Here is a 13,531-nt window from a genome sequence, read left to right as displayed (position 1 = left end):
GAAACTCCAGGGCCTTTTCATGGTCCCTGGTCTCTCTGTACTCTTCCACTGTCTCCACATAAATTCAGAAGGATGCTCATTACTTCTTTAATACCTTCCTACCACTCTCCAAATACTATTGCTAATGGGCTCTAGTTTCTCTTTGTGAGGACCACATGACCTAGATGCATAGATCTCCAAGCTTCTCTGAATTCCCCTATCTCAGTGGATACATGGAAAGTCCCTGAATTTGTCACTCATTTCAAACTAACTCACTTAAAGCTCTGTCAGGGTGAATGATTTCTCGATTTTACAGCTTGGTTTCTAAAAGGGACCAGATCTTTGTTTTGCTAAATATTTTTAAATCACTAAGTGAAATAGAACCCTGCATACAAGTTTCTTTCTGTTTTGGTGCTATTTGGGCCCCAGGTGTTCGCAGGGGCTCTTCAAGAAGGATGACTTCTTATGATGTCTGTTATTCAGTTGCTTAGCTTGGTAACTCTTTTCTTTCAGAGGTACTGCAAAGAGTCCCTTGACATTTCTAGACTCAGTTTAATTGCTATTAGCCAAGATATTAGAAGCCTAGCCAAGTCGATGGGGAAGGGGGCAGAGTTCCCTTGAGAGACGCAGGTGCAGCTTGGAAATCAAATTGGATTTGAGACATTCATAGCAAACTGACTTCATTCAAGATAGGTTTTTCTACCAGGTGTTAAGAGACCCAGGTCCCAATAGGAAAGGCACGCCATTATCATTTTCACTACTTTCTTAAGTCACTGGGCTATTGGTTTGCAGTTTTTAGGCTCCCTCTTCACCAGACACTTGACTATAAATAGATTCACAGTTTCTGCTCTTAGAGTGTTCTAGGAGTCTCATTAAGAAGAGTTCTGTGCTTCTTCCAAAATGCATCAATGAGATGAGACCAATGTAATCATTACAAACAGAAAAGTCTTTTGCCATGAACGCCATACTTGAGTAGAGTTGTGAATATAGGCCTTGATGATACATTGCTGGTAGTGATGGGGTTTAACTTTGTTACGAGAAAGTTTGGGGTCAAAGTTTTCTTTTTAAACGTTTACTAGATTATCAGTCAAATCATAAAGATGGCCATTCTAGGCATAAAATGAAAGTCGACTTGTTGTCTTATGACCATGAATTTCCCAGGAGTTGGCTTGAGGTAATAGTCCTTAAGCAGGAAGATGGTGCTGTGTTAGGCTTGCAAGAGCCCAGATCTCTCACAAACACCCTAGCAAAGATCCAAAAATGTATCAAAAGGACAAAGATGAAGAAAACAAAGAAGAATCAGCTATGAACTCCTCAATCCAGTTCAGGACTATACAAAAGGACTGCCAGAATCTTGTGGAAACAAGTTGTGATAGGTGGAAGGTGAATTGTGAAATAGCATGGCCCTATAGAGAGACAGAGGTCTAGAGTATCACCTACTGCAGGAAATCTTCAAGCCCTATCTTGTCAGAAGAAAGACTCAGAGCAGCATCCAGGTTCGGGTAACCCAGGGACCCCATTCTAGGCAGGAGTAAGGGCTGGACCATCACCAAATATGTGACAACCCAGGGGCTCAATCTGAAGCAGGAGATAGGGTCAGCCCCATTGCCTATTGTGGTGATACTGAGGGACCCTAGTACTATCCAAGTCAGGACATAGGGCTAGACCAGGACAGAAGTACAACCCCATCCTAATCTGAGGCAGGAGACAGGAGCAACACCCAGTGTTGGTGATCCAAGGGCCCATTTATGTCAGGAAACAGGACCAGATCAACATCCAGGGAGCCACACCTGACTCAGCATCCATATAGCTCATGCCTAACCAACATCCAGGACTGGGCTCAAGCCACAACAGGAGACAAAGCCAGACCTTCCTCTAGTAGGTGGAGCTTAGTCTTTACTGCTGACCTCAGGATGAAGTAGGGCCCCATCCAGTACTATGGGAGTATAGTTTGATCCAAGAACAAGCCCGTGATGCTAGATATGAATTAATGGAAGAAAATGGAAACACAGTGAAGAGATACCTTGGACTAAGAGTAGCACAAAAAGTAAACCCAGAGGAAGAAAGTAACTCCTTCACAAGTTCAAGCAGAGCCTGGGGAAAATAATGTCCTAGAGACATGGGCTACAAGAGTTCCTGGGAGAGACAAAATGAGATACAAAATGGAAGAGCTAGGGAAGAAAACCAGCAAGGAGAATTAACATCTTAGGACAGATATAATAAACCTTACTCAAGAATTGAACTTCCGGAAAGCTAAAATAATCCAAACAGAAAATAATGACTCAGTGAGACAACTGAAAGTATTTAAAGCAAAATCAAAATATTAGAAAAACCTAGAAGAAAATAAAAAGTATGTATTATTAAAAAAAAAAACCAACAACTAACCTGGAAAACAGGTCAAGGAGAGATAATCTAAGAATCATCAGAGTACCTGAACATCAACTCCTCCGCTTTAAAAAAAATTCTCCTATACTATATTTCAAGAAGTCATAAATTAAAACTGCTAAGATCTCTTAGAACCAGATGAAAAGTAAAAATAAAAAGAATCCATTGGTCGTGTCATGAAAGAAGCTCAAAATGAAAATTCCCAGGAACATTGTAGTCAAATTGTAGATACTACCAACAGTCGAAATAGAAGTGTTCAGGTACCAAGGAGCTCCAGTCAGATCATACGAGATTTGGTACCTGCCACTATAAAAAAGGAGAGCTTGGTATAGAATACATCAAAAGGCAAAATATATAGGATCATAAACAAAAACAACCTATTCAGAAAAACTGAGTATAATCCTATAGGGGAAAAATGGATCTTTAGTGAAATAGAGAACTTCTAAATATTCCTGATCAGAGAGTCAAGACTAAGTAGATACTTTGAAATGGACACACAGAAGACAAGAGAAACAAACCAAAAAAAAGGTACAATTATCCCTTCCACATTGAGGGAGTTAAGGGTTTGGTGCCCCTAGAAAATCTACGTAAAATATTTTGGGCCTCTCTTCATACCGGAGAAGTCTGAATTTTTTCTTTTTCTTTTATGGGGTGTTTACAGTATCTTATTGTAAAATTTGGGTGAAGTATTTGGTCATAAGCTCTGTGTCATCTGCTGGCCTTTGTGTGTAGTCTGTGGCTTCTGCAAAACTCCTCCCAAAATCCCATTTAATTTCTTATGCTGACCCATGATATATCAAAATTGCAATGTGGGAAGTCACGATGTGGAAGGGATAACTGTATATACATTTGACCAATTGGAAAAATAGTGAAAAGAGGGAGACCATTTAGAGAAGTTTGGTGAAGAAGATGAAAGACCTTTATATCGTATCATGTGAGAAATGGTTGAAGGAATTTGGGGTGTTTAAGCTGGAGAATAGAAGATTAGGAGGGAAATGGAAATATCTTCCAATATCTGAAAGACTATTACATAGAAGAGAGATTAGGCTTGTTCTGCTTGGCAATAAAAGATATAAGAATCATGTATGGAAGTTGCAGAGAGGAAAATTCTGCATTGATGTAAGGGAAAACTTCCTGAAAGTTGGAGCTATTCAGAAGTGGAATGAGCTGTGTCTGTCACTGAAGATCTGCAACCAGTGAGTTAATCAACAAGCATTCATTAAGTGCATACTATGTATGAAACATGTTACTAAGCATGAGGGATACAAAAAAAGTAAACTTTCCCTGTCCTCAAGAAGCTTATACTCTAATGATAGAGACAACATGTAAATAGCTACATATAAGATATATACAGTGTAAACAGAAGGTAATCTCAGAGGAGAGAACTTGTGATGACTGGAGATACCCCAGAACTGAAGATCAGAACAGGCTCTTGCGGAAGGTAGTATTTGAGCTAAGTCTTGAAGAAAGCCAGGGAAACAAAATTTGGATGATCACAAAAGTATAAGGTATATTGTAGAGCAATTCTTAGGCATGAGTTAACAAAATGGCCTCTGCAGTTATTTCAGTTCTAAGATTTTGCTACTCTATATTTCAAAAGAATTAAGTTTCCTCACGTAGCCTTCTAACCAAACCCAAAGGTCATTTTGCAATCTCCTTTGTGCAGTGTTTATGCACTCTTGGCCACCCCCTACTTACAGAATATCTCTCTTCTCTTGGTTTCTGTATTATCTAGGCCTTCTCCTTCTTACTTTCCTGATTGTTTCTCTTTTTAGTTCACTGTGGTACCATGGAGAAAACACTGATTCTGGAGTCAGAGATCCTTAATTCGTGTCCCTATACTACCTGTATGATATTGAGCAAATCAATTAACATTTCTGGGGCTCAGATTCTTCATTTGTAGATTGAAGAGGTTGGTCTTGATAACCTGTTAGGGCTCTCTTAGCTTTAAGTCTACAATCTTTTGCTGACCATTCTTCTTAACATTTAACTATGAGCATTTCCCAAGACTAACTTTGTCCTCATCCCTATCCTTTTTTCTTGATTCATCTACCCACTCAGAGAGTTGATTTACTCTCATTGAATTAGCTATCACATCTATATAGATGACTCTCAAATCTATATTTTGGAGCCTGAAACATGTTCTTTTAATTTCCTCAGTGCCATGGTGGCTGATTTAATTGCCGCATCTAAGCTGAAACCCATTCTCATGACCTCATAGTGGCAAGAGGTATAACAAATGATGAAAAATAAAGCAAGGATTCCCCGAACCACACTTTGAGAACTACTGCTTTAGAGATTGCGATATTCCAAGATTGATAGCCATACAGCATTACCAGGAAAACATTTATGTTGCAAAAATAGATTTTAACAATAGAGATTATTAGAGATTTTTAAGTTATTACGGTTATTAGAGATTTTTAAGAGCACCTTGCACTTTCTTAGTTTTAATTCACTCTACCCTCTTCTTTCAGATCACTTATGGGCCTAGTTGTAAACTATTTAATATTTTAGTACCTGCTCCAAATATATATGCTATTGGATTAACTCAGAAGACTGACCATCAGACATATAATCTGGACAACAGTCATGTGCATCCATTTGATTTTTCCTACATGGATTGTTAGATTGTTCTCCTTAAAAATCATGTATCTTATTGAAGAAGTCCTATGATATTAGCAGGTATTATGTCTGCTATTATGCAGACACATGCTATTATATAGCACACATAGTGTTACAATGCATTATGTGTTCAGTACATCTAGAGGATATATTTGGACCTTATGTAGCACATCCTCCAGACCATTAGCAAACACCTTTGGAGAGCATAAATCTCCTATTTTAATGCTTAACTTGATGTTATTACCAGGGCTTTGGCTGTTGGTGGATTGGTTGATGGTTGGCATAGGCATTTATTAAGTTTCTGCTGTGTACAAAGTCGTTGCACTAGATATTGGGGACAAAAAGACAGAATAGTCACTCTGTAATTGAACTTTCAAGAAATCTCATATGATCCTAACATGTAACTGTGGGAGAAGAGCAGAGTTAAATAAAAAAAACTATAGAACTGGAATAACTCTTGAGATCTCTCCAAACTAAAGCAATGGACTCTGAAGACAACTTGATGAGGCAATGTCATAGTTATTGGTCTTGTCGAAAAACACTTTTAATGGCACACAATAGACACCTAATAAACATTTATATACCATAATTTTTATTTAGTCATTTCCCAGTTAGTGTGTACTTCCATTGTTTCTATAAAAAAAACTGCAAAGATGTATTTGTATTTATGAGTCTTTTTTCCTTTATCCTCAATCACTTTGGTATACAGACTTTTAATATCTCTGGGTCAAAGGGTATGAACAATTTCATGACTTTTAGAGTATAGTTCCTGGCTTGCCTCTGGTGCATGTGTTAAAAGACTTCTGTGCTCTGTTACGGACTTCCAGGCTGGGCTTTTTTGGCTAAACATCTTTTATAGTATATATAGGCTAACCAAATGTATTTACTGTGTTTCTTGATCATTTTTCATTCTAATTTTCTATTTTTATTCTTGATAGACTTGTGAGAGAGTTGGGATGTTCTATTTCCTCTTAGTCTGCCATCTTGAGGAGAATGTACAACATGCAGGAGTACCCACTGCATGGAGAGCTCTATAATAGGGGGAGATCCAAAATGTAGATAAGGCATTATTCCTGCCCTCAAGGGTCTTATACTTTTGTAGGGGGACTATCACAGATAGCCATAATACTTAGCACAATTCCCAAAGGAATGTTCCAAAAATATTTTAATTATGTTGGCAATATTAGAGCATTTATATCCCAAGATGAAACTTTGAAAGATTATTTGAATATATAAGTTTGTATTTTAAAAATAATCTCATTATTTGTTGCCTCCTCGGTTAGATGACAAGTGCCTTGAGAGTAGGAATTTTGCCTTGAATTTCTTTCTCTTCAATAAATGAGTTCCTTATCTTGAGTCGTTTGAGAAACACAGTGAATTTTTATATATTTAGTTGATGCTCAACTGAGTCTGTGCCTTTGTCTTTCAGATTCATCTCTCACTTTGCCACAGATGATGGGTGTCGGATTGGGATCTGTAGCTGCTGTGGTCATCTTAGTGCTTCTCTCTTTCTTAGTGGTGTGGTATGTATGAGAAACAGGTTGGAACTGAACATATAAACATTTGATGTAGTAGATTTTGTTACTAAGTTTTCTGTTAATAAGTGGAGAGTTATCGTATGGGAAGTAACTCAACAAATGCTTACGATGTGCTAGGCACTGTGCTAAATTCTGGGGATATCAAGAAAGGTAAAAGCCAATCCTTAGTCTCAAGGAGCTCACAGTCTAATGGGAAGTTTTTCCAAGAAAATTAAGGAGGGATTGGAACAGAGTCCATTTAATAGAAATAAAGGGTGGGACCAAACCATGACCAATGGCAAAAAAAAAATTATTTAACATCATATACCCAACAATCTTATCAGTATAATTTGCTTGATAGTCTTCAAACATGTCTGGCTCACACCCTTCTCTGCTCTTGGAATGCCTTCTCCTACTATCTCCCTTTAAGGAAATAGTACCCACCTTTCAAAGTTTACCTAAGTCTCCATCTCTTCCATGTAATTTTCCTGGATTGCCAGCCAGAAGAAATCATTAATTCCTTTGAACTCAGGTAAAGCATTTGTTTGTTCCCATCCTGTACTTTCACACTATTCTGTATGATAGGTATTTTTCTCACATTATTATATTGGAAGCCCCCTGGGGCAGCTAGGTGATTCAATGGATAGGATACTGAGCCTTAGTCAGGAAGATCTGAGTTCAAATCCAGCCTTGGACATTTACTAGCCATGTGACCCTAGGCAAGTCTGCCTTGTAAAATGGGGAAGATAATAATAGCATTTGCCTTGCAGGGTTGTGGTGAGAATCAAATAAGATAATATTTGTAAAGTGCTTAATACAGTGTCTGGCACATAGTAGATGCTTAATAAATGCCTATCCCCTTCTATTCCCCCTGAGAAATACTGTGGCCTACTGAACTTTTTATCCCCCCATGCCTAGCATATTGTATTACACATAGTGGGTACTTGGTAAAAGCTCGTTGAATTGACCTTTTGTCAGAAAGAATGGAAAGTGTATGTGACGGAGGAAGAGAGCAGTGATGGCCTTTCACAGTCCTGATAATCCAGTCCAAGCTAATATGCATTTATTAAGCACTTGTTGTGTGCAAGGTACTATACTAGGCAATGATAATATGAAAACAAAATGCAAAAATAGTTCCTGCCTTAAGGAGCTTACATTCTACTAGTGGAGGGATACATTGTGTAAATGGATAAGTATATATGTGAATATTTGAGGAAGGAGAGTAGAACAACTAGAGTTATATGAACCATGAAGGAAAACTATAAATAATACAGTTACCACAAAGAATGTGATGCAGTCAATGGGTTGTGAAACCTGGGGCCTACAATGGTCCAGGGTTAATCTCAAAGGGCTTCTTCAAAATAACTGTCCTCATTAACTCTTTAAGCCTACACTCAAAGTTTGTTGTTGTTCATTCATTTTCAGTTGTGTCTGACTCTCTTTGAGCCCTTTTGGGGTTTTCTTGGCAGACTCTGGTGGAATAGTTTCCCATTTCCTTCTCCAGCTCATTTTACAGATGAGGAAACTGAGGCAAACAGGGTTAAGTGACTTGCTCAGGATCATACAGCTAGTAAGTGTCTGTGGCCAGATTTAAACTCAGGAAGATGAGTCTTCCTGACTCCAGGCACAGCTCTCTATCCACTGTGACACCTAGCTGCCTAGCCAAAGTTTGCTCTAGGAAAATCAATGAATATAGCTCATATCTAAGGCTTAGCACAGTGCTTGGAACATAGTAGGTGCTTAGTAAATGTTTGTTGACCTGCTAACATGTCTAGGTCTATACTACACACATGTTCATCATTTTCCTATACGATCCTATATGATCAGGTCCAAGACTGTGTTTATTTCGCCCCACAGAAAATGCAGAAGGTGCAAAGGACTCACAGACAGATACAAAATTAGAGTTATTCTTCCTCTTTTTGGCATATGCATGCATGTAGAGTGAGATAATTACGTTAGGGAAGTAACAGGGAAGGAAAGGTATGTTTCCTCTTCTGCCTTCCTCGTTTTCCTTTACCCCTTGTCTAGAATGTGTAGTTGAACTCTTCCTGGACAAGGTGTTAATAGATTGCAGTGGGTTTGTTGGAGGGACTCTAGTGTACTCCTGGACTACCTTTTGAGTCCTCCAACTTTTCCTTTGAAAAGATTTGCCAGACTTGGCATAAATGTCAGCCCTCAAAACAAAGATTCTTTCCCTTTATGCTTTAAAACCAGGCTAACACATGTGAGTTCATAATATGGTATAATGGAAAGAACAATGTATTTGGCGTCAGACAATCTGATTTGAAATGCTAGTTTTACTAACTAGCCTATGTAACCTTGGCCTTAGCTTCTCTTGGCTTCAGTCTGTTTCTCTGTATAGTGGAAGGGTTAGACTAGATGACTTTCAAAGTCCTCTCTAGCTCTGATTTCCTTTCTCTGAGAGGTTATATGAATTGACACATGGCTAATATAAGAGGTCTGATTTGATCCATGTTCTTCCTGACTCCAGGTCCTATACTGTATCTGTTGTGCCATACTGCCTCTCATAAACTCAGTTTCAAATAAGTTGCATAGTGGATGTAGTACCATGACTTAGATTGCCTTTTGCAGGCCATCTTAGTGATAGGGATTACTTATGACTTCTTTAGTATAGGGAACTTCCAGTTGAGTAAATATTGCCTCAACCAGTGGAGGTGGTACCTTCAGCTGTACCTAGAGTTAGGAAGACTATACCAATTCAGGCATTCACTAGTAGTGTGATCCAGAGCTTAACTGCTTTTAACCTCATGTGTTCATCTTCAAAATGAGGCTAATCATATCATATATCTCACAGTGCAGCTAGGTGGCGAGGTGGATAGAGTACTGGGCCTAGACTCAGAAAGACTTATCTTCCTGATTTCATATCTGGCCTCAGACACTTACTAGCTATGACCCTGGGCAAATCACTTAACCATGTTTGCCTCAGTTTCCTCATCTGTAAGATGAGCTGGAGAAGGAAATGGCAAACCTCTCTAGTATCTCTGCCAGGAAAACCCCAAATGGAGACATGATTGAAAATGATTTAGCAGCAACAACAAACTCACAAGGTTGATGTGAAGCTCAGGTGACATAACATGTGCAAAGTACTTTGCAAAACATTAAAATGTTATATTGGTTATTATTATTTCTTCATCTGTTAACCAAGGGATCTGGACTAGACAACCCACTAAGGTGCCTTTCCAGCTCCAAGTCTATGTCCAATGAGCCTCTTTGGTATGTAGGGAAATATCTACGACAGAAGTTATCACAGATACTTGAGGGATGGAAGGTGCCACAGCCTACCTAAGACAGGACTGACAAATGCCAATGAATGGGGCAGATTAAGGGAGAAGTTGGCAGAGGAGGGCAGTGTCTACTTGAGAGAGAGGAAGTAGATCTGAAGCATGAAGACTGTGAACCAGAAAATAAAGTATTAATGTCTGTGGTCCCTAAATGAAAGGGACTGAGATGAGTGGAAAGACCAGCTGTAAGAACCAGGATTCCATGCTGGAAATTAGGAGCAGATCAGGAACTGAAAATGTAGAGCAGTGGGGAAAGTTAACCACCTGTCTGAATCAATCTAATTCCCAGTGTTTAGTATTTTTCATGTAGCTGCTGGCTTTCCTTCTCCCTGCCTGGCTCTAATGTGCTGATATAGTCATAGATGACTGCCTGACTCAGCCACTCTTGCTTTTGTACACTATCCCTCCCTTTGATGCCTTACTGATACTGGCATGGTGAAAAGCCTGTCAGGGGTGTGTGTGTGTGTGTGTGTCTCTTCTGGGTGTGTGTGTGTGTGTGTGTGTGTGTGCTTGTGTGTGTCTCTCCTGGGTGTGTGTGTGTGTGTGTGTGTGTCCTGTTTTCTAACTTCAGAACAATAACCTTCTAGTCCACTGGGTAAAAAAGGTGACCTTGTCCCCTCCCTGGTGTCGTAAACAATGTTTTGTTTTCTAATCAGTTTGTAATTAAAATAGTGGATGCGGAAATTCAGGGCTAAAATGGGTCTGTCAATTTGATTCAATTCAATAAGCGTATCAGGCACTGAAATGAACAAAGACAAAAATAAGAGATTTTTTTAAAGTGACACAAGAAGGTGAGAGCAGTTCTTTGTTTTATTTTTTCTTTATATCCCTAGTGTGTAGAACAGTGCCTGGTACACAGTAGGTGTTTAATCAATCCCAGTTAACTGACTAATATACTTATTAGAATACTATTATGCTTTAATAGTGATAAAATGATAAAGATGGTTTCAGAAAAATCTGAGAAGGCTTAAATGAGCTGATATAAAGGGAAGTGAGCAGAACCAGGAGAACAATTTATACAATAACAACAGTATTAGAAAGACAAATAACTTTGAAAGAGGAAATTCTGACCAACACAATGACCAACCATAATTCCAGATGACTCATGATGAAACATGCCTCCCGCCTCCTGACAGAGAAAAGATGATATAATATTTTTCTGGATGTGGCCAATATTTTTATTTTTCACTGTCCTGAAGGACCTTTCCATCTACTAGGTGTAGCAAAGACAAGTGAAGCCCATGGGAGACAGACTGAAGAGAAAGCCCCAGGTTGTTCCATTGACTACCTGAACAGGTCTCCCACCCTTTCCACCAGTTTCAGGGAAGACTTGCTCTTCCAGCAGTTGGGGGTGTATACTCAAACCTAGCCCCCCAGCCTAAATGACTCCATAGGAGTGCAGTCAATCTACTTTTGTATCATAGTTTTGCTGTAGGCCAACTTCCCAGCTTTCCTGGGTAGAAAACAACAGTGGGACCTCTAAGCTTATTAGGACTGCATCCTGCAATCATGGCTTCGACTCAGATTTTTTTGACTTGATGTGCAGTGCACTTTCCCTCATATCACACTCCATGTTCCAAGACCAGTGCTTTTAGGGAAATGGGAGGAGGAGACTATACCGTATAAATTGTCACTCCTTTTGGTTGCTAACCTTTGTAACAATGAGCTTGGTCAAATCATTAACCTTTATAAGTGTATCTTAAGCTGGGCCCTATATGGGAGGAGTTTGTGACATGTGCCAATAGTCTAAAGTGGAAATAGAATTTAAGAACCTTTTGCCAGCACAATAAAACAAAGAATATTTACTTATGTAGCTTTCCCTCCTCACAAAAATTAGCTTATTTATTAATAATCTCATGGGTCATAGCTTTCCCACATGACAACATTTACCTTAAATCTGTTCTTATGTTCAGAAAAGGAGCTGAAAAACAGTTTTAAATAAAAGGAAAATCACATTTCCTTATAAAGTTTTTGTTGTTTCTGCTCAATAAGATATACACATGACATTCAGTATGTAAAACATATATATGCATATACACTTTAAAATAACATATGCACATGAAGTAACATATATGTATATCTTTGTTCATATGTATGCATTGTGCTTATATGAGTATATATATATATATAGATAGATAGATAGATACACATATATTGTTAAATTCAGTTCAGTTGTGTCCAACTCTTTGTGACCCCATTTGGGGTTTTCTTGACCAAGATATTGAGTGGTTTGCCATTTCCTTTTCCAGCTCATTTTACAGATGAAGAACTGAGGCAAACAAGGTTAATTGACTTGGCCAAAGGATCACACAGCTAGTAAGTGTCCGAGACCGGATTTGAACTCACAAAGATGAATCTTCCTGATTCCTAGCCCAGGATTCTATCTGCTATGCCATCTATATATAAATACACATCTACAAACACCTAAGATAATTCACTTCCCAGGGACTTTTAGGTACAGTTGCAAAAATATGGAAATAGCAACACTGAGTTTTCCATGAAAAATTAGAAAAACAAAAACATCACTCTGTCACTTTCAGGATCACAGACAGTGGCTGGAAGAAAGTTAGAGAACATAGAATTATATATGTAGAGCTGGAAGGAACATTAGAAGTCATCTAGTTCGATCCCTTTATTTTACAGATGAGGAAAATGAGGCTTAGGGAGATTAAATGACTTTGCTTAGATCACACACCTTGGTAGGATTTGAAAACAGGTCCACTGATTGGAGTCAGTGGTGCTCTTTCTGCTGTACTCTGCTGCCTCTATGTTGGATCATGTCCACTCTTTCCATTTTATAATTGGGGAAAGTGAGGTCCAGAGGTGTGAAATAACTCACCTAACATCATACAGTTAGTAAGTAGCATTTGAAACTCTGGTAATGAGCTGCTTAGTTTTTTTAAATTAAGTTTTACTTTGTTCAATCAATGAAAATCTGCCTTCTCTTCCTCCTACCTCTCTCACCCCCACTGAAAAAGAAAGAAAAGTAAAACCTGTTACAAACATATGCAGTCAGGTAAAACAAATTTCCACATTGGCCACATCCAGAAAAATATGTATCATTTTGCATTTTGCGTCCATCATTTCTCTGTCAGGAGGCGGGTGGCATGATTCATCATGAGTCATCTGGAATTATGGTTGGTCATTGTGTTGGTCAGAATTTCCTGAGTCTTTCAAAGTTATTTGTCTTTCCAATACTGTTGTTACTTAATAAATTGTTCTACTGGTTCTGCTCACTTCCCTTTATATCAGTTCATTTAAGCCTTCTCAGATTTTTCTGAAACCATCTTTATCATTTCTTAAAGCATTCTACATTAGTCAGTCTACTGGGATTTATTAAACACCTACTGTGTACCAGACACTGTCCCATCCACTAGGGATACAAAGAAAGGAAAGAAAAAATAAAACAAAGAACTGCTCTCACCTTTTGGTGTCACTTTAAGTTAATCTTTAGATCAAAGTGAATTTACAAGAGAGAGTATAAGCATAAAGAGATTAATAACTTAAAATGAATCAAACCCTGCCTTGTGGTAGAAAAATATTTTTGATACAGTCAAGAACTGATGTGCATTTCCATGTGTACTGTGCAGGTTCTTTATTAGATCCTTTACTTTGTTTCACTCAGTCAATAAAGTGCTGACTGTGCCAGGCTCTGTGCTGAGTGCTGGAAATACAGAGAAAGAAAAAAGATAAGTCCTTCTCTCAAGGAACTCACAGTCTAATGGG

The 13,531-nt window shown here is 38.5% G+C and overlaps 1 protein-coding gene across 1 annotated transcript in view; it reads left to right on the top strand.

The window, feature by feature from the left end:
- Positions 1 to 13,531, top strand: part of SUSD1 (sushi domain containing 1) — a 327,082-nt gene that overhangs the window by 292,024 nt on the left and 21,527 nt on the right. The window contains exon 17 of the mRNA XM_027839015.1: positions 6,416 to 6,509. Within this exon, the coding sequence (XP_027694816.1) occupies positions 6,416 to 6,509 (94 nt within the window). The remainder of the gene's footprint in view (positions 1 to 6,415; positions 6,510 to 13,531) is intronic.

The sequence above is a fragment of the Vombatus ursinus genome, unplaced genomic scaffold (assembly GCF_900497805.2).
Source record: "Vombatus ursinus unplaced genomic scaffold, bare-nosed wombat genome assembly UNPS02014832.1, whole genome shotgun sequence".
NCBI lineage: Eukaryota > Metazoa > Chordata > Mammalia > Diprotodontia > Vombatidae > Vombatus > Vombatus ursinus.
The sequence above is the reverse complement of the archived record's forward strand: the minus strand, read 5'-3'. Positions and strand labels throughout refer to the sequence as shown.